The sequence below is a fragment of the Rhinatrema bivittatum genome, chromosome 3, assembly GCF_901001135.1.
Source record: "Rhinatrema bivittatum chromosome 3, aRhiBiv1.1, whole genome shotgun sequence".
In the NCBI taxonomy this organism is placed as follows: Eukaryota; Metazoa; Chordata; class Amphibia; order Gymnophiona; family Rhinatrematidae; genus Rhinatrema; species Rhinatrema bivittatum.
Window position 1 is genome coordinate 213,800,884 of NC_042617.1, and position 21,188 is coordinate 213,822,071.

The following is a 21,188-nucleotide window of genomic DNA, read 5'->3' on the forward strand; positions in this document are numbered from 1 at the left end:
TAAAGTCCCTGCACCACAGCCAGAGCCACTAGCCCTGCAGGGTGGGGGCCCTGCCCAGCAGCCGACATGCAGGTGGCCACGGCGCAGGAGATACAGGGAATGTATCTTTCCTCCACAAACATCCTTGCTGGGCATGTCAGAGGACTATGTGGTTTGCAGGTATCGCCTCAGCTCTCAGGCTATCCTGGAATTACATGAAAAAATCCATGGGGATCTGGATCCCATCACAGAAAGGTCCCACTCTGTGCCCGGCCTCACCAAACTGTAGGCCACCCTGCATTTCATGGCAAGCAGAAGAATGACCCAAACCACATTTTCAAGCTGTCTCAACCAGGTAATCGAAGCGGTCATTGAAAACATTAATCGCTATATAGAATTTCCTGTGACAGGCAGGACTTGATGGACTTGAAGAGGGGCTTTTAGCCTTCGCAAACTTTCCAATGTATTGAGAGCTATCGACTGCACTCACGTGGCCATCGTCCCACCCTGTGAAGCCAGTCTATCAGAGCCAGAAGGCAAGACGACAATGGATAGACCAGTAGCCTTGGATAGGGATATTTTATTAATCAATTGGTTAAAAATGCCAAACTGGCTGCATCAGGGGCTACAACACATATAAAAACACTCAATTAGACTGAATATTCATAAAAAATATAGAACATTGATAAATTACATAATTAAAATCATAAAAACATATAATGATATATAACATAAAAACATATAAATGAGCACATAATATAAATATACTACACATACATATCCCAGATAAAAAATTCATACTCAAGAAGCATATTAAATAGTTTTAATAATAAATTAGTAAAAGATATTAAAAATATAAATAATAAAAGGAATGAAAATGGAAAAGGAGGTCAAAGGATGAAAAATACCTTGTATACAAAGCTGGTGGTATTTGGAAACAGTGTAAATAAAATCTAAAAAGGGAAGCATGATAGTAATGAGAAAGAGAAGAGAAAAAAATGTGTATGTATTAGTGCTGGCGACACCACAAAGGGAATAGAAAAAAGAAAAGATAGGTAGGATCAGTCGCACAAATTGGAAGTAAATATTATTTTAAAGAAACCCCAAATAAATATCTGTGCCACTGATGTATCCTAAATACCAAAAACGTAATGATTTTGTATAGTAAACAAGTACTGGTTATAAATATTTGGAAAGCATGCCAAACGGCGATTATAATGATTATGTGGATAAATAAAGGTTATTCTATAAATCATAATATCGTGTCCATTCTCACTTATAAAACAAACCATCACCAGGAAATGAACACTACTAGACATATAGTGAATACACAAATACATTTAAAGGACGCTAATTAGACACATTCATACACCCATAGCAACCTAAAACTTAACTAGGAACTGAACAAATTTGAGATGAAGGCAGCAGTCCAGCAGCAAGTGGGGGGGCCTCCTAGTCTTTTGCATCGAGTGTCACATGTATGATTTTTTACCCGCTGGTGAGAAGTTGTACGTGTGCATCCGATGCAGGAGTGGCAGACCTGGAGGAGCTGAGGCAGACAGAGAGGTGTATAAAGGAGACCTTCAAGGACATAGTAGCCAAGTCCCAACTTCAGATTGTCAGCTCTGGTGCTGCCTTGGAGGAAGAAGGTCTCATGATCTGAGAGCATCAACCTGGTGCAGCAGGAAAGGATTCTGTAGAAAGGACTGCTCTCCAGGTGGTGCACTGTCCTTTCACACCAAGGATGTGTCTCCCAGGGCTACTGGCCAAGAGGGAAGGGATAGGTTGGCCGTCGTAGTTGGCGATTAGATTATTAGGAATGTAGACAGCCAGGTGGCTGGTGGGTGTGAGGATCGCTTGGTAACATGCCTAACTGGTGCGAAGGTGGCGGACCTCACGCGTCACCTAGATAGGATTTTAGACAGTGATGGGGAGGAGCTGGCTGTCGTGGTACATGTGGGCACCAATGACATAGGAAAATGTGGGAGGGAGGCTCTGGAAGCTAAATTTAGGCTCTTAGGTAGAAAGCTGAAATTCAGAAACTCCAGGGTAGCATTCTCTGAAATGCTCCCTGTTCCACGCACAGGTACCCAGAGGTAGGCAGAGCTCCGGAGTCTCAATGCGTGGATGAGACGATGGTGCAAGGAAGAGGGATTCAGTTTTGTAAGGAACTGGGGAACCTTTTGGGGAAGGGGGAGTCTCATCCAAAGAGATGGGCTCCACCTTAACCAGGGTGGAACCAGACTGCTGGCGATAACCTTTAAAAAGGAGATAGAGCAGCTTTTAAACTAGAATAAAGGAGAAAGCAGACAGTCGCTTAGCAGCGCATGGTTCGGAGGGAGGTATCTTCAAAGGATACTAATGATGCATTAGAATTAGGGCATCCCAACAGTGAAGTTCCAATAATAAGAAAAGTAGTCCAAGTGCCTGTAACTAAAAACTCGCCTGAGCTAAAAGATTCCAATTTATCCCTGTCAATTAAAAAGCAGAATGAAAATACAAACAAAAAACACAATTTGAAATGTTTGTATGCTAATGCCAGAAGTCTAAGAAGTAAGATGGGAGAATTAGAATGTATAGCAGTGAATGATGACATAGACTTAATTGGCATCTCAGAGACATGGTGGAAAGAGGATAACCAATGGGACAGTGCTACACTGGGGTACAAATTAAATTGCAATGACAGAGAGGAGCATCCGGGAGGCGATGTGGCACTTTATGTCTGGGATAGCATAGAGTCCAACAAGATAAACATCCTGCATGAGACGAAATGCATAATCAAATTTTTATTAGTAGAAATCCCTTGTGTGTTGGGGAGGAGTATAGTGATAGGAGTATACCACCGTCCACCTGGCCAAGATGGTGAAACCTACAGTGAAATGCTAAGATAAATTAGGGAAGCTAACCAAATTGGTAGCGCAGTAGTAATGGGAGATTTCAATTACCCCAATATTGACTGGGTAAATGTATCAGGGACATGCAAGAGAGATTAAGTTCGTGGAAGGAATAAATGACAGTTTTATGGAGCAATTGGTTCAGGAATTGACGAGAGAGGGAACATTTTTAGATCTAAGTCTCAATGGAGCACAGGATTTGGTGAGAGAGGTAATAGTGGTGGGGGTCGCTTGGCAATAGTGATCAAAATATAATCAAATTTGAATTAATGACTGGAAGGGGGGCAGTAAACAAATCCACAGCTCTAGTGCTAAACTTTCAAAAGGGAAACTTTGATAAAATGAGAAAAATAGCTAGAAAAAAACTGAAAGGAGCAACTACAAAGTTAAAAAGTGTGCAAGAGGCCTGGACATTGTTAAAAAATACTATCCTAGATGCACAGTCCACATGTATTCCACACATTAAGAAAGGTGGAAGGAAGGCAAAACGATTACCGGCATGGTTAAAAGGTGAGGTGAAAGAGGCTATTTTAGCCAAAAGATCTTCATTCAAAAATTGGAAGAAGGATCCAACAGAAGAAAATATAATAAAGCATAAGCATTGGCAAGTGAAATGTAAGACATTGATAAGACAAGCTAAGAAAGAATTTCAAAAGAAGTTGGCTGTAGAGGCAAAAACTCACAGTAAAAACCTTTTAAAATATATCCAAAGCAGAAAGCCTGCAAGGAAGTTAGTTGGACTGTTAGACGATTATGGGGTTAAAGGGGAATTTAGAGAAGATAAGGCTTCGTGGAAAGAATAAACGATTTCTTTGCTTCGGTGTTTACTTAGAAACATAGAAAATGACGACAGAAAAGGTCCAAACGGTCTATCCAGTCTGCCCAGCAAGCTTATGGTAGCATTTGCTGCGCCATACAAGTTACCCCCTTACTTAGTTTCCCAAACCGTCAAAGTCAGGGTCCTTGTTGGTTGCTGTCTGAGTTCAATTCCCTGTTACCTCTTGTCACTGAAGCAGAGAGCAATGTTTGAGATGCATCAAAAGTAGTCAGGACACTTGTTGGTTGCTGTCTGAAACCTCTTCCCTGTTACCTCTTGCCGTTGAAGCAGAGAGAATGTTAGAGTTGCATCCAAAGTATCAGGCTTATTGGTTAAGGGTAGTAACAGCCACATCAGCAAGTTACCCCCATGCTTATTTGTTTTCCCAGACCATAAAATCCAATGTCTTTGTTGGTTGCTGCCTGAATCAAATTTCTCTTTTCCCCCTGCCGTTAAAGCAGATGGAGTTGCATCAACAGTATGAAGGCTTATTGGTTAAGGGTAATAACTGCCACACCAGCAAGTTACCCCCATGCACTCTTTTCTTCATTTCCATCCTCTAGCCTTTAGGATGTTGCGGAGATACCTGTTCCAGAGAAGGTTTTCATGGGTAATGATTCAGATGGACTGAACCAAATTGTGGTGAACCTAGAAGATGTAGTAGGCCTGATTAATAAACTGAAGAGTAGTAAATCACCTGGACCGGATGATATGCACCCCAGGGTTCTGAACGACTCAAAAATGAAATTTCAGATCTATGAGTAAAAATTTGTAACCTATTATTAAAATCATCCATTGTACCTGAAGACTGGAGGGTAGTTAATGAAACCCCAATATTTAAAAGGGCTCCAGGGGCGATCCGTGAAACTACAGACTAGTTAGCCTGACTTCAGTGCCAGGAAAAATAGTGGAAAGTGCTGTAAATATCAAAATCACAGAACATATAGAAAGGCATGGTTTAATGGAACAAAGTCAGCATGGCTTTACCCAAGGCAAGTCTTGTCTCACAAATCTTCACTTTTTTGAAGGGGTTAACAAAAACTTAGATAAAGGTGAACCGGTAGATATAGTGTATTTGGATTTTCAGAAGGCATTTGACAAATTTCCTCATGAGAGGCTTCTAGGAAAAGTAAAAAGTCATTGGATAGGTGGCGATGTCCTTTCATGGATTACAAACTGGTTAAAAGACAGGAAACAGAGAGAGTAGGATTAAATGGACAAATGTTCTCAGTAGAGGAGAGTGGGCAATGGATTGCCTCAGGGACCTGTACTGGGACCCGTGCTTTTCAATATATTTATCAATGATCTGGAAAGGAATATGACGAGTGAGGTAATCAAATTTGCAGATGATACAAAATTATTCAGAATAGTTAAATCACAAGTGGAGTGTGATAAATTGCAGGAGGAACTTGTGAGACTGGAAAATTGCACATCCAAACAGCAGATGAAATTTAATGTGGATAAGTGCAAGGTGATGCATATAGGGAAAAATATCCCATACTATAGTTACACAATGTTAGGTTCCATTTTAGGAGCTACTACCCAGGAAAGAGATCTAGGCATCATAGTGGATAATACATTGAAATCGTCGGTTCAGTGTGCTGCGGCAGTCAAAAAAGCAAACAGAATGTTGAGAATTATTAGAAAGGGAATGATGAATAAAACAGAAAATGTCATAATACCTCTGTATCGCTCCATGGTGAGACCACACCTTGAATACTGTGTACAATTCTGGTCACCGCATCTCAAAAAAGATATAGTTGCAATGGAGAAGGTACAGAGAAGGGCGACCAAAATGATAACGAGATGAAACAGCTCCCCTAGACTAAAGGACTAGTCAGCTTGGAGATGGCTGAGGGGGCATATGATAGAGGTGTTTAAAATCATGAGAGGTTTAGAACGGGTAAAAGTGAATCGGTTATTTACTCTTTTGGATAATAGAAGGATTAGGGGGCACTCCATGAAGTTAACATGTAACACATTTAAAACTAATCGGAGAAAGTTCTTTTTCACTTAATGCAAATTAAACTCTGGAATTTGTTGCTAGGGATGTGGTTAGTGTAGCTGGGTTTAAAAAAGATTTGGATAAGTTATTGGAGGAGAAATCCATTACCTGCTATTAAGTTGACTTAGAAAAAAGCCACTGCTATTACTAGCATCAGAATCATGAGATATACTTGGTTTTTGGGTACTTAGCAGGTTCTTATGGCCTGGATTGGCCACTGTTGAAAAAAGGATGGTAGGCTTGATGGACCCTTGGTCTGACCCAGTATGGCATGTTCTTATGTTCTTATATTCTGCTCTGTGCCCTTTGTTGAGTGAGTTTCTATTATCACAGGGTATTGATGTGCAGGTTTTATATTGGCATTCTTTCCTATCTTATATAGACTCCAGACTTCACTCCCATATAGAAGACATTTATACTCTCAAATACTTTTAGTGGTAGTTTTACTAGATGGCTGAAACTGGCCAGGGATTTTTTGTTACTTAGAAAGTTCTGACAGCTGCATGGTAACATAGAACAGAGATCATTTGTGTGATGTCCAATTATTAGTTTTCATATGCTTGCTCCTGGGGGAGGGGAAGCTGTTGATTGATGGAGTTATCAAAATCTTGGGTGGGGGGTGGGAAAGAGGGCTTAGGTGCCAGTGCTCCGGATCTTTTAGGCTCCTAGCAATGTCTCTGACATCATATTTGAAAACAATTTTAAGTTAATTGACAGCCAAGTAAATGCCCAAGAATCTTGTGACAATGCATACTACTCCAGAAACATGCTTGGGTTTTGGTTTAGAGTCCATAAAAGCATGTTCTTATTTTTTGGAGTTGGTGAGTGACAATCTTAGTTGCTGGGCTTGAACTGAAAAAAACTAGACAGAACTTAAGAACATTTACATTTATTGTAAAATAAATTAACATAATTTTACTTACTGTTGATTATGGGGCGGTCCATGTCGTTCACACTCTTCAAATTTAAGAAGTAATTTGTTTTTTTGACAGTATTCATGCAGTTTTCCAATGTAGTTTATTGTTGGATTAAAGAATGAAGCTGGATCTTTTGATTCATCTTTTTCCATCTTAAAATGAGCATGGGGAAAAAAAGTTAACATCCATTACATTGAGGGGGCTATATTAAGAAGCCCACATAGTTGCAAAGACTTGTCCGCGGATACTTTGCACATCATTTTCAAAGGGAAACTATCCAGATGGATACAACACATACTTTACACTAGGAGTAGGCAAACTCCAGTCCTGGAGTACCAGAAACACATCTGGTTTTCAGGATATTCACAATGAATATGTATGAGGTACATATGCATGCATTGTCTCCACTGTATGCAAATATACCTCATGCATATTCATTGTGGCTATCCTGAAAACCAGAAGTGTTTGTGGCACTTCAAGACCAGAGTTGCCTTTGCCTGCTTACAGTGAGGTAACAGTGATCATGCATTTGAAAATGAAATGTATGTGCACCGCTTTCCTCCTAAAATCTAAATGCACCCCTAAGAATGCCTCTTTTTAACTCAGCAAAAAGTATACGCACTATGGGGTAGATTTTTTAAAAATGCGCGTTCACGTACTTTTGTTGGCGCACCAGTCGCAAACAAAAGTACGCTGGATTTTAGTAGATACATGCGTAGCCGCGCATATCTGCTAAAATCCAGGATCGGCGCGCGCAAGGCTGCCGATTTTGGGCAGCTGGCGCGCGCCAAGCCGCGCAGCCTGCCTCCGTTCCCTCCGAGGCCGCTCCGAAATCGGAGCGGCCTCGGAGGGAACTCTCTTTCGCCCTCCCCTCACCTTCCCCTCCCTTCCTCTACCTAACCCACCCCCCCGGCCCTATCTAAACCCCCCCCCCCTACCTTTGTCCAGGGATTTACGCCTCCCGGAGGGAGACGTAAATCCACGCGCGCCGAGACGCAACCCGGGGGCAGTTCCAGAGGGCGCAGCCACGCCCCCGGACCGCCCCGGGCCGAAACCATGCCCCCCCGGGCCCGCCCCCGAAACGCCCCCAGGCCCGCCCCCAAAACGCCACGTCAATCGGCCCCGCCCCCGACATGCCCCCGACAAAAAACCCCGGGACTTACGCGAGTCCCGGGGCTCTGCGCGCGCCGGCAGGCCTATGGAAAATAGGCGCGCCGGCAAGCAAGGCCCTGCTCGCGTAAATCCGCCCCTATGGAAGTACCTGAATACTTTTATTTGGATTCAGGAAGATGGTTTTCAGCTGGTTCATTTTACCCAGAAAAATAGTTATTTATCCACAGGTCAGACTGAACAACACAGAACATCTAGCCATTATTAAGAAACTATGTTACCGAGACTACAAGGCACCCCCTCTACTTATAATAGGAACATATACATGTACAATTTACTATATGTGCCTCTATGTAAACCGTTGTGACGGTAGTACACTGAACGACGGTATAGAAAAGATTTTAAATAAATAAATAGTTTTAAAAACTGTCTTCCGAATGATATATTTTATTTATTTATTTATTTAATGGGCTTTGTATACCGTCATTCGGTTTCGCCATCGTAACAGTTTACATAGTCTTGTAAAGTTTTACAGAATAACGGTTTACATAATCTTATGGTATGTTACAACATTATCATCAATGCAATTTCAAAATGCTTACAGAAATAAAACAAAAATTTACTATTGGAACATTCTAATGCAAAGACCTGGGATATGTATTATATTAATTCTCTTGTGTCATAATTGAGTCTTCGTATGCTTTTCTGAAAAGCCAGGTTTTAACTCTTTTTTGAACGTTTTAATGCTTGGTTGATTTCTAATTCCACTTGGTAATGAGTTCCATAGTTTAGGGCTGGCGATGGATATTGCTCTTTCCTGTGTTGATTTTAGATGAGTACTTCTGGCAGGCGGGGTTTTGAGGAGTCCTTTGTTCTTTGATCTTAAGTTCCATGTTGGACAGTGGGTTACAAGCTATTTGCTTAGCCAATTGTTTTGCTGTCCTATGATCATTTTGTGCAGTGTTGTCAGTACTTTAAATTCAATTCGAAATTTTTTCGGGAGCCAATGTAAGGAGATTAGAATTGGTGTTATATGTTCCTGTTTTTTAGCGCCAGTCAGTATTCTGGTGGCTGCATTCTGTAATATTTGGAGTGGACATGGTTGAGAGAGGTAGTCCAAGGAGAAGGGCATTGCAGTAGTCTAGGTTAGAGAAAATGAGTAGTTGTAGGACTGTTCTAAAATCTTCTTGTGTGAGGAATGGTTTGAGACATCTGAGCGTCAGTAATTTGTGATATCCTTCTTTAATTTTGTTGGCTATGTGGTTTTTGAGTGAGAATTCATTGTCGATGGTAATTCCAAGATTCCGTACATAGATGACAGGTGTGATAAAAGTTTTTTGGTTATTTGTTATAAGTGGCTTCGTGATAGCGCTGTTGTTCTTTTTGTTTAGGATTATTAATTCAGTTTTGTCAATGTTTATTATTAGTTTCATGTCATTTAATTGCTTTTTTATTTCAGTAAAGTATATAGAGGTTCTGTTGTATGTGTCTTCGATAGAATTCTGTATAGGAACCAAGATTTGAATGTCATCAGCGTAAAGGAAATGTGTCAGTCCAAGTCGTTCTAATGTATGGCATATTGGAAGCAAGTATATGTTGAAAAGTGTGGCTGACAGAGTGAATCCTTGTGGTACTCCTGTGTTGAGGTTCACTTTATCAGAAAGGGTGTTATTGAAAATGACTCTGAAACTTTTGTTTGATAGGTATGATGAGAATCATTTTAAAGTGTTACCTCTAATTCCTATTTCAGATAGTCTTTCTATTAGAATGGCATGGTTGACGGTGTCAAATGCAGCTGATTAATAGGCAATTTTGTCCTCTGTCAAATCCCCTGAGCACTGTGTCATTTAATGATAGCAGTAGAGTTTCAGTGCTCAGGCTTTTTCTGAATCCGAATTGAGATGGGTGAAGAATGTTGTTTGTGTCAAGGTAGAGATTGAACAATTTTTTCTAAGATTTTTGCCAAGAACGGTAAGTTTGATATAGGTCTGTAGTTTTGTATTTTTTCTGGGTCTAGGTTGTTCTTTTTTTATTAATGGCTTTATGATTGCTGCTTTTAAGGCTTCTGGGTATTTTCCTTCGGTGAGAGAAAGGTTTACTATGTCTGTTATTGTTTTGTTTATTGAGTCGGAGATCTGTTTACTAGTCTGAATGGGGATATGGAGAAAACAGAAATTATTCTTCTTGATAGAAAATTAGGAGGTAATATTACAAATACTAACAAACCCCTTGTATTATCGAGCAATACCAGATTAGTACTTTCGGACTCATTGAAAGATCTGGGGATTACTATTGATTGCTAAGTAAACTTTAAAACGTATCTGTTAAGTTCAGAGAAGGAGATTATACCCAGGTGGTATTGCGAACAATGAAACCCTTATTGGATTTTAGTGATTTCCGATTGAGTGTACGAGCCTTGATCTTTCGTTCATTGGCTTATCGTAATTCTCTCCTCTTTGGGCCCCCCACAATCTAGTTTGCTTGCCCTCCAGGTGCTTCAGAACTCTGGATCCAGAGCGTTGACAAATTGTAAGAGAGGTGATCACGTTACTCCTGTTTTTTAATTAACCCGCATTGGCTTAGTGTGTTGTATGTTACATAAAGCAATATATGGATGAAAAACGGATTGGTTAAACTGCTTAATTCGATTACATGTCCCACCGAGGTGATAGCGGTCAGCAAATAAAGGATTATTGCAAATTCCATCTGTGAACTCAGATCCTCTTATCCTCGTCCGAGATAAATAAATCAAGACATTATCGGAGGTCATGAGTTAATATAGCCGAATGCAGATAGGAACCGGCACTCGCTCCACGAGGGCCTATGTTTCTAAAACCCTTTGATGCTCCCTTCTATTCCAGAAGCCATCCCCTACACCGCTATTATGAGTCCAGAAGCCATTATGAGTTGTAATTCAGACTGCCTATAGGAAGCAGTACTCAACTGCGGCTCCTGTTCCGGAATACTGAAAACTCCCTGCTGCATAAGACAACATTACAGATAGATACAATTGTGAGTGTTTAGTCGACCGCTGATTATCTGTCCGGCATACCCTATCTACTCACTACTTATAGTCTTGCCTTGCAGCTCAGCAACTCAAAGATTGAAATTCCCGTATCTGAAGGACTGCAGCCCCGCCGGGCACATCAACTCACTACTGCCATCTCTGGTGATTCTGCTTCGAGTCTAAAACGGCACTGTCTGTGTGTGTCTCAATACTCCAGTCTAGCAGGTGGTCCCTCTCAGGGCCTCCTCTTGAGGGCGCTGTCATCTGCTGGCAGCCCAAGAATTCCGCAAAATTGCGAGCTCCTCCCCTTGGGGGAGCAGCATCGAACAAGAATACAGCCCAATGCGAGGATTATTTCATATAATTAATAACCTACATTGCCATGCAGGGTCACAGAGTGAGGATCCATGAGACCCAGCATCCTGTTTCCAACAGCAGCCAAAACAGGTCACAAGCACCCGGCAACCACCCAAACACCAAGAAAATTCGATGACACTGAAGTGCTTACCTGCAGTGGCAATTCCAAAATAAACCCGATTATTAGCTAGTCAATGGACTTCTCCTCGAAGAACCCATCCGAACCCCTGTGGAACCCAGCTACTGTAACCGCACTAGCCACCGCCTCTGGCAAAAGATTCCAGAGCGCAATTGCATGTCAAGTGCCAAGCACTTGTCTAATTGGTTTTAAATGTGCTACTTATCAACATCAAAGAACATCTTCCATTATCTGCACAAGTAAATAACAGACTCACATCCGCCCGATCTAGCCCTCCCATGACTTCAAACAACTCCACCATATAGCCACTTCAAGCAGAACAGCCTTAACCTCTTAAAATCTTTTCTCATAGTGTATCTGTTCTCCTCCCTTTTTGTTGCTCTTCTCTGTATTTTCTCCATTGCAACTGTACATTCCTAGAGATTCGGCGACCAGAAATGTACCGTATTCAAGTCGGGGTCTCACCATGGCGCGATACGGAGGAACCACGACCTATGCCCCGTTCGCCGTTATTCTCCCCAAGTTTGGTTTTTTGATCGCCACAGCGCACACTGTGCAGAGACCAATCTTACTTCCCTCCTGGGTGGCAGGTCCCCCACAATGAGCCTCATATCGTGTAGCTGCAGCCAGGGCCATCCCTCCCCCACATGCATCACCCACGCCCCTGCATGCCAAACCCATCTGCCACACACGGATGCCCAATCCTGCAGTCTACAGTAACTGCTTTCCTACCGGGGGGGGGGGGGGTATCCTGTTAGTAGAACTCCACCGCCCGCTTGCAGAGCTAAATTCCTAAGAGGGGAACTGTTCCCCCCCCCCCCCCCCAGAAGCTGCGCCTTCCTAGCCTCAAGGCTCATCCAAACACAGCCACATGCATACTCACGCGCTGTATGCACACCACACGATGGGGGCCTCCTCCTACCTTCCCCCCCCTTTTTTTTTTTTTTTTTAGAAACTCTCCTCTGCTCCCTCCGGTCGATCTACGCCCCGAACCCCCGCGTCTGCACACCTGGGCAGGACTCACCCGCAGCACTATTCCACCCCTCAGCCGTCCCTGACTGAAACGCCCCACGCTCCGCTCTTCTCTAGGCCGCATCGCGGCGGCCCCCACAGGCCACAAAAACATGTGCTGCCTTTGACGCTGCCCTCAATGGATCTCAGGGCCGCGCTGGAGTGGAAAAACCCACCCCCGGCTCTGGCCACGGAAAGGGTCCAGGCACTCGGCCCGGGAGCCCCACCCGTTCCCTGTCAGGCAGGCCTTCCGAGGCGGGAGAGGCAAGCCTCTCTCGTGCCAGCTTGGCGATCAGCCCTGGCATCACCGTGCCTCAAATATCCTCCAAGCAGTGATCATACCACGTACCTGCCAACCAACATGGGGGGGGGGGGCACCTCTCCTTCCCCCTTCGAGGGGACACCGTCCCCTGTGGGGGAGGGGCGGCGCATCGGTTATTGGTGGGCTCTGTCTATTCGGTCCAGACCCACCTATTTCAGTCCTAGAGAGCCACAAACATGTCTATTTTTAGGGATGTGCAGAAGAGAAAAATGTGTTTTGTATTTTCCATTTGTTTCATTAGTTTCAAAACAAAAAGAGCAAATTTATTTTTATATTCTATTTGTTTTTCCATTTGCCATTAAAGTCAATGGGTGCTCCAGAATTGTTTTCTTATCAATTCTCATGAAATCATCAGAAGGGGAAAAGAACTGCAAGGTACCTGTACTGTATTTATTCATTCATTTGTTAATATGTACCTTTTTCAACTGTTTTTTGTACTGCCTTTGGCTATTGTACAGTTGTATGCACAGCCTCTGGCTAATTTACAGTTTTATGTAAACCAGAGTGATTTGTAATTCTTAGAAGAACCTCGGTATATAAAAATTATAAATAAATAAATAAATACTGTGGCTAAATGGCACCAAAGTGTGGCATGAACAACTGAAGGCTCTGTAAATGGGCAAAGTGGTACCAGCATTCTCAGGAGTTGCCCACAGCATCATCAAAGAGCAAAGAGAAAAATAGTGTGGGAAAAACACCCCAAGGCTCTAAAAGAGGGCACCAGCAACAGAAGCATGGATCCTTGATGGCAGCACCAGAGGCAAAGTGGAATCAAAAGTGGCATCATCATCCTAAGATACCATGAAGGAAGAATGAAGCAGAAAAGGCAGCAGAGAAAAACCCCAAGGCACCGATACAGGGGCCAAGCAGCAAAAAGAGTGGCTTTAAGACACCAAAACATCATGAGAGATGGAAAGCAGCCCCACTCTCAGAATGGCAGGTACACTTGAAGATGTACGGTCTGGGCAATGTGCCCCGGCTTAAATTGCAGTGCCGGCCTACGGTTAGTGTCGGACGTTTTCTTTGCTCTCTCAACCGCATTCTGTAGCATCTCCATGGTATGTACCCAGAGTTCCTGGAGCTCCAAAGCCATCAGTTTGACTTACAGGTGATGGAAGAGTGATAAGGATAGGCAATGGAGGTAGCAGTTGTCTTCAATACACAATTTGGAAGGATGAAGATCCCGTGGTTGCACTGACATGGGAGTTATGGGAGAACTCCGCTCAGGGCAGAAGAAAGGGCCAATTATCCTGCTGGTCATTAGAATACGCCCTTAGGAAGCTTTTCAAAGTGTAGTTGCTCCATTTGGCTGACCATTGGCTTGCAGGTGGTATGCAGTCATAAAGTCCAGAGATATATTAATATTTTTGCATAGGGACTGCCAGTACCAGGCTGTAAATTGGGAACCCCAGTCGGAGATGATGTACCGGGGTAAGCCATGCAGGCGAAAGATGTGATAAGTGAAGAGCTGAGCCAGCTCGGATCCATCAGAAGACCAGGAAATGGAAAAAAAATGGGCCATTTTTGAGAAACGGTCAATCACGACCCAAATGACAGAGAAGCCTTTTGAGAGAGGGAGATCCACCACAAAGGTGGTGGACAAGTGTCTTCAAGGTTCCTGGGGGCTGGCAACAGCTGGTAACAGCCCCCAGGGTCATCCCGCCAATGGTTTCTGCTGCATACAGGTGGGACAAAAGTCCACATAGATCCGGACATCCTTCTGCATTTAAGGCCACCAGTGGTACTGCTAGAGCTTTGCAAGGGTCTGGGCTCATCCAGGGAATTGTGGGACGATTTTAATACTTTTTCTTGGAGTCTGCATGGAACAACTGTCTTCCCTGGATGAACAGTCATAGTGAAAGCAAGGAGGGTCAATGATATCCCTGAGAGGCTCAGAAAAGTCCAGATTCAGGAACGAGCGGAAGAGCGCATCAGCTTGACCATTCTTGAGTGCAGGCATGTATCTGAGCTTGAAATCAAAGCGGGTAAAAAAGAGAGACCAGTGAGCCTGTCGAGCATTTAATCATTGGGCATCATGGAGGTGTTCCAGGTTTTTATGGCTGGTATAGACCATTATGCACTGTTGGGCCCCTTCCACCAGGGATGCCACTCTTCCAAAGTCAAATTGATCGCCAAGAGCTCTCTATCGCCAATGCTGTAATTGTGTTCAGCTGGAGAAAATCCTTTTGAGGAGGAGGAGCAAGGGCGTAGAACGACCTTGGAAGAGTGCTGACTTAAGACAGCCCCTACCTCCATGGAAGAGGCATCCACTTCAACAATGAAGGGAGCACATAGAGTCCAGTTTCTGCAAAAAGGCATCATTCAGGGCATTAGCTCCCTTTCGTGTGAGAGCGGTAAGTGGTGTAGCGATCTTGGACTAATTAATGAAATGTCTATAATAGTTGGCAAAACCCAGGAATCTTTCTAGTGCTCGCAAACAGTTAGGCTGGGGTCAATCCTGGATGCTCTTGAGTTCATCTAGGTCCATGTTAAAGCCTTTACTGGAGATGATGTATCCAAAGAAGGGAAGGTTCTCTCTTTCAAATAAGCCTTTTTTTGTTTGCAATATAACTGATTGTCGCGGAGTCATTGAAGTACCTGGCAAACATCTTGTCGACTGGATGTGATATCCTTGGAAAAAATTAGGATAATGTCAAAATATACTATGACACCCTCATAAATATCTCGTTCATCATATTCTGGCAGTCGATGGCCAGAACATTGCATAAACGAAGGGCATCACCAGGTATTCATAGTGACCATCTCTTGTGTTGAAGGCCATTTTCTACTCATTGCCCTGTCGGATAAGAATCAAATTGTATGCTATCCAATTGTCTAGTTTGGAGAAGAATTTAGCTCCTTGCAGATGATTAAATAGTTCAGAAATCAGGGGTAGAGGATAGCGGTCCTTCTTGATCATCACATTTAGGCCCCAATAGTCAATGCAGGGTTGCTGTGACTTTTCCTTCTTAGCAGCAAAGAAGAACCTCATGCCAGCTGAGGAGATGGAACGTCAGATAAAACCCTTGTTCAGGTTCTCTTGGATGTACTTGGATATCACCTTAGTCTCAGGAAGTGATAACAGATACACCTTGCCACGAGGAGGTTTAGCATTGGGCACCAACTCGATGGCACAGTCGTACTTACTCTGAGGAGATAGGGAGTCAGCCTTCTTTTTTGAGAAGATGGCGAATTCCATGTACTGCAGGGGAAGATCTGATAGGATGGTGAACACTGAGAGGCACTGCAAAACCGCCACTATTTCACTCAACGCACAATAAAGCTCTAGAATTTGTTGCTAGAGGATGTGGTTAATTAGTGTAGCTGGGTTCAAAAAAGGTTTGGATAAGTTCTTGGAGGAGAAGTCCATTAATGGCTATTAATCAATTTTACTTAGGGAATAGCCACTGCTATTAATTGCATCGGTAGCATGGGATCTTCTTAGTGTTTGGGTAATTGCCAGGTTCTTGTGGCCTGGTTTTGGCCTCTGTTGGAAACAGGATGCTGGGTTTGATGGACCCTTGGTCTGATCCAGCATGGCAATTTCTTATGTTCTTTCCAGACATGAGGTGCGACAGTTGAAGCCCCACTTGGACAGTTGTAAAGTAGCCCAAACAAACTGAGGTTTGCTGGAGCCAAGGTACTCCCAAGACCTTAGAATGAATGGCCTTGTCAATGTGAAAATCCAGGTGCTCAACGTAAAGAGATATGGTGCGGAGTTGCACTGGAATTGTGGTGCGGGTAATTTTACCCAGTAACAGGTCCCCATGAATGGAGGAGAGACCCAGAGGGACAGGGCAAGAGACAGTTGGTATTTGAAGGAGGCCCACTAGGTCCTTAATAAGGAAGCTCCCTCCAACTTCAGAGTCTACTAGGGCTTAAGTGGTAAAGTTCTGATCACCTACAGAGATTGTCAAGGGAAAGGTTAGTGGAGGAACTGGAGAAGTAAGGCCTATTGTCAGCACCCTGCTGTACATTAGGCCCAAGTGTTTCCATGGCCTCATGGGACACCAGGCAATACAATGGCCGGACCTGCCACAGTACAGATAAAGACCAGACTGGCAGCGTCAGAGGTGCTTCTCTGGGATGAGGTGCCCATGGCCAAGTTGCATCAGTTCTTCAAAGCGAGTTTCCAAAGATGGATTTGAAACAAGTGGAGAGAACAGATGCCAAGAACGACAATAGTGGTCGTTTGCCTCCTAAGGGGTTGTAGTTCTTGGCTCCATTACTGCAGGCAGCAGTCAATTCAGCCAGCCGTCGATTAGGGATTCAAGAGATTCTGGGAGTTCCCATGCTGCCAATTCATCTTTTATGTGAGGCAATAATGCCTCTAGAAAGATGGGACATGGCAATCCTCCCTCCAATTAAGTTCTGTAGCCAAGATCCAGAACTCAATAGCATAGTCTGTGAGGGACCATGCTCCCTGGCGAAGGTGAAGGAGTCCCAAATCTGAGGCAGCCTGGTGACCTGGGTAGTCAAAGATGTTCTTGAAGGCAGAGATGAAACGTTGAAGGTCCTGGAGGATAGGGTCAGAAGGGGTGAAAACCCAGGCTATTTGCCATCCAGCAGTAAGAGAATGTATGTGGTTTTAGCAGAATCTTCAGGGAATAGTGCTATTGAAAATCAAAATGACATTACACTGGTTGATGAAACCGCGGCACTGTTTCAGGTCCCTGGTGTAGCAAGGTGGAGCTGGCAAAGGAATGATGGAATGTGGAAGTACCACAGGAGCAGTATATGCAGGCGCAGGGAGAGTGCGGAACCTATGAAGGCTGAAGAGTCTAGGCGGCTCCATAGAGACCACCAGAGCTTCAAGGAATTGTTGTTCCCAGAATGGCCTGTAGCAAGGCTTGTACTAGGCCCATGGCTTCGGCAATCTGTTGCGGAAGAGGACCCCTAGGCCAAGGTGGAGTTGGCATAACCTGTAGGGAGGAGCACTGGAGGTCCCCACCATCAGTAGGTAGAGCTGGAGGAGCAGAGGCCCAACTGGAGCTTCACCAACACCAGCCCTTTTTCCCCTTAGGTTGAGCCCTCAGATACTGGGGCCGGCTGGACCCACAAGAGACCCACGAGAATCATGGTACCCCTGTCCTGCTGGAGCTTCAGGAGAGTCTTCATCACCATCAGAAGCACAGGATATGCATCAGAAGGCCCTTGCTCCAATGGCGGGCAAAGGCATCTGAGGCTGGTCTCCCAGTCCCCTGTGTAGGGAGCAGAAATTGCTCACCTTGTTGCTGCAGGGGGAGGTGAAGAGATTCATGTATGGCACTCCCCAGAGGCGGAAAAAGCGATCCGCCACCGCCTGGTCCAGGAACCACTTGTGGGAATGGAAAGCTTGACTCAGATGATCCGCCACAACATTCTCCGACCCCACTAGGTATATAGCCTGGAGCAGAATTCCCTGGGACTGGGCCCAGGACCAAATCTGGACAGCCTCCTTAAAGAGGAGGAGTGATCCGGTACCTCCCTGCTGGTTTATGTACCACATCGCTACCTGGTTGTCAGTCTGGACCAGGACCACTCAACTGGACAGGCGATCCCGAAACACCCAGTGGTCAAGGCAGGCAAATGTCAATCAAAGATGAGGTACAAGCAGTGGACCCAAAGTTCCAGGAAGTTGATCTGGCATAAAGCCTCCTAGGCTGACCAGAAACCTTGTGTGCAGAGGCTGTCCACATGTGCCCCCCAGCCCAGGGTGGAAGCATCCATAGTGGGTACAACCTGGCACGGAGGGGTCTGAAAGGGAACCCCCCGTTCTAGGTTGGGCAGAATTTCCCACCAGGATAAGAAGACCTGGAGGGGTGGTGTGATGCGCACCTGCACGTTGAGGTTCTGAGAGGCCTGATGCCACTGCAACCACAGAGTCCTGGGCTTTCTGCATGTGCCAGCGGGCTAAGAAGGTGACATGGACAGAGGTGGCCATGTGACCTAAAATCCAAAGCATAAGGTGGGCCAGCACCCGTTGGCTGTGGTGGACCAAGCTCGCCAGACACTAGAGCAAGCACTCGATCGTGAGGAAGAAAAGCCCGGCCCTGCGTCATAAACAGGCGGGCCCCAAAAAAGTTCAACTGAGCCAACAGAACAAGATGGGACTTCAGGTAGTTGATAACAAACCCAAGGAATTCCATCACCTGTATGGGCAAGTTGAGGAAACGAAGTATCCCTTCGTGTGTGGCCGCCTTGACCAGCCAATCGTCCAAGCAGGGGAAGATGTGCACCCCTAGTCGATGGAGGTATACACCCACTACTGCCAAGCAATTGGTGAAGACCCATGGGGACGAGGCTAGGTCGAACAGCAGCACCTTGTACTGGAAGTGACTGTTGCCTACCAGGAATCACAGGTACTTCTTGTGACCGGGAAAGATTCCTATGTGGGCATAGGCATCCTTTAGGCCAAGGGAGCAAAGCCAGTCCCCTCTTTGCAGGAGGGGGAATCAGGGTGCCCATAGAGACCATCCTGAACTTTTCTCTTTACAGATGTTGAGGCCCTCAGGTCTAAGATGGGGTGTAACCCCCGTGTTTTCTTTGGAATCAGGAAGTATTTGGAGTAGAATCCCAGTCCCTGTTGATCTTGCAGAAAAGTTCTACCGCTCCCACCATAAACAGGGCGGAGAGCTCTGTCCAAAGGATCTCCTGATGTGGAGCCTGGCCCCACAAACAGGGGGATAATCCGCCGAGACAGTCAGAAAGTTTAACCGATACCCTCGATGGATGATGGACAGGACACACTGGTCCAAGGTAATCTGTAGCCATTGGTCCTGGAAGGATTGTAGTTGACCTCTGACCGGGGGTGCCAAGGCCGAGGGTATGAGTACGGGGCTTATGCTCCCTTGGGAATAGTCAAAACCCATTGGCGGGAATTTGCTAGGGAGCTGGCTGAGTCTGGGAGTCCACTGTTGTTGAGAGTGGCCCTTATAATTCCCACGCCGCACACAAGTACACTAAGCCAGAGGATAATATTTCTGTTATGGTTAATAGGTGTTTGGGTGGATTCTTGGGTACTGTGGCAGATGACCACGTCCACGGGGAGGAGCCCCATGGGGAGCCACAGTACTGGGCTAGACTCAGGACGCGCAAACACAGAATTGGAGCTTTTATTGTACAGCTTGATGTATACCACCAGAGGTGGCAGTAGTGAGGTACTCTGGATGTAGCAGTCTTGGGACCCTTGGCAGAGGGGACCCTTCTCACCCCGTTGGTATTGGGTAATTCCGGTGAAGGTTTCCCAGCAAGGCAGTGCTGTGGATGAGACAGACTGAGATTACTCACTAGATGGTAGCTGTAGGTATTCGATTCCACCAGGCTGAAGTAGATGGTACTGGCACCGAGGCAGGGAGAACAGGCCCTCGAGGAGCAAGTACCTGATCCCTGTAAGGCATCTGAAATAAAGCAGAGGGCCCCCGAGGAGTGGGTACCCAGGTTAGTCAATACCCCGAAGGGCAGAGAGACAGCTTCCAGCAGCAGCACGGAACATAAGAACATAAGAAAATGCCATACTGGGTCAGACCAAGGGTCCATCAAGCCCAGCATCCTGTTTCCAAAAGTGGCCAATCCAGGCCATACGAACCTGGCAAGTACCCAAAAACTAAGTCTATTCCATGTTACCGTTACTAGTAATAGCAGTGGCTATTTTCTAAGTCAACTTAATTAATAGCAGGTAATGGACTTCTCCTCCAAGAACTTATCCAATCCATTTTTAAACACAGCTATACTAACTGCACTAACCACATTCTCTGGCAACAAATTCCAGAGTTTAATTGTGCATTGAGTAAAAAAGAACTTTCTCCGATTAGTTTTAAATGTGCCACATGCTAACTTCATGGAGTGCCCCCTATTCTTTCTATTAACCGAAAGAGTAAATAACTGATTCACATCTACCCGTTCTAGACATCTCATGATTTTAAACACCTCTATCATATCCCCCCCTCAGCCGTCTCTTCTCCAAGCTGAAAAGTCCTAACCTCATTAGTCTTTCCTCATAGGGGAGCTGTTCCATTCCCCTTATCATTTTGGTAGCCCTTCTCTGTACCTTCTCCAATGCAATTATATCTTTTTTGAGATGTGGCGACCAGAATTGTACACAGTATTCAAGGTGCGGTCTCACCATGGAGCGATACAGAGGCATTATGACATTTTCCATTTTATTCACCATTCCCTTTCTAATAATTCCCAACATTCTGTTTGCTTTTTTGACTGCTGCAGCACACTGAACCAACGAATACAAGTCTTTGCTAACTCGGTGAGTAGCAATCAAGTACAAACTATATACCCGGATAGCATGACGTCACTAGAGGAGGACACCCCCGAGTTTCACGCCAATGCTGCAATAAAAATGTGGGTGGCGCATGCACGCACCCTAGTAGGCCCTTGGGAGGAACATGGCGGGAGGCAGCACCATAGCCGTTCCGGGGACGCTGGAGAGGGCGGCTTGCAGACGCGGCAGTAGCCATTTTACCAAGATAAGTGGGAGGAGCTGCGAACAAGGTGAGGCATACGGGGTGAAGCCGTCTAGGACCGACGGACGCAACAGTACCCCCCCCCCCCTTCAAAGAGCGCCCTCCAGGCTTCCTACCTGGTCTTGGTTTCTGAAGATGCATTCTGTGGAATTGTTGAAGCATCTCTTTATCCAT

At 45.0% G+C, this 21,188-nt stretch overlaps 1 protein-coding gene across 1 annotated transcript in view; it reads right to left on the bottom strand.

Moving 5' to 3' along the window:
* EIF2AK2 (eukaryotic translation initiation factor 2 alpha kinase 2) overlaps positions 1-21,188 on the bottom strand; it is a 357,779-nt gene that overhangs the window by 212,233 nt on the left and 124,358 nt on the right. Inside the window, exon 6 of the mRNA XM_029594168.1 lies at positions 6,619-6,764. Coding sequence (XP_029450028.1) covers positions 6,619-6,764 — 146 coding nt within the window. The remainder of the gene's footprint in view (positions 1-6,618; positions 6,765-21,188) is intronic.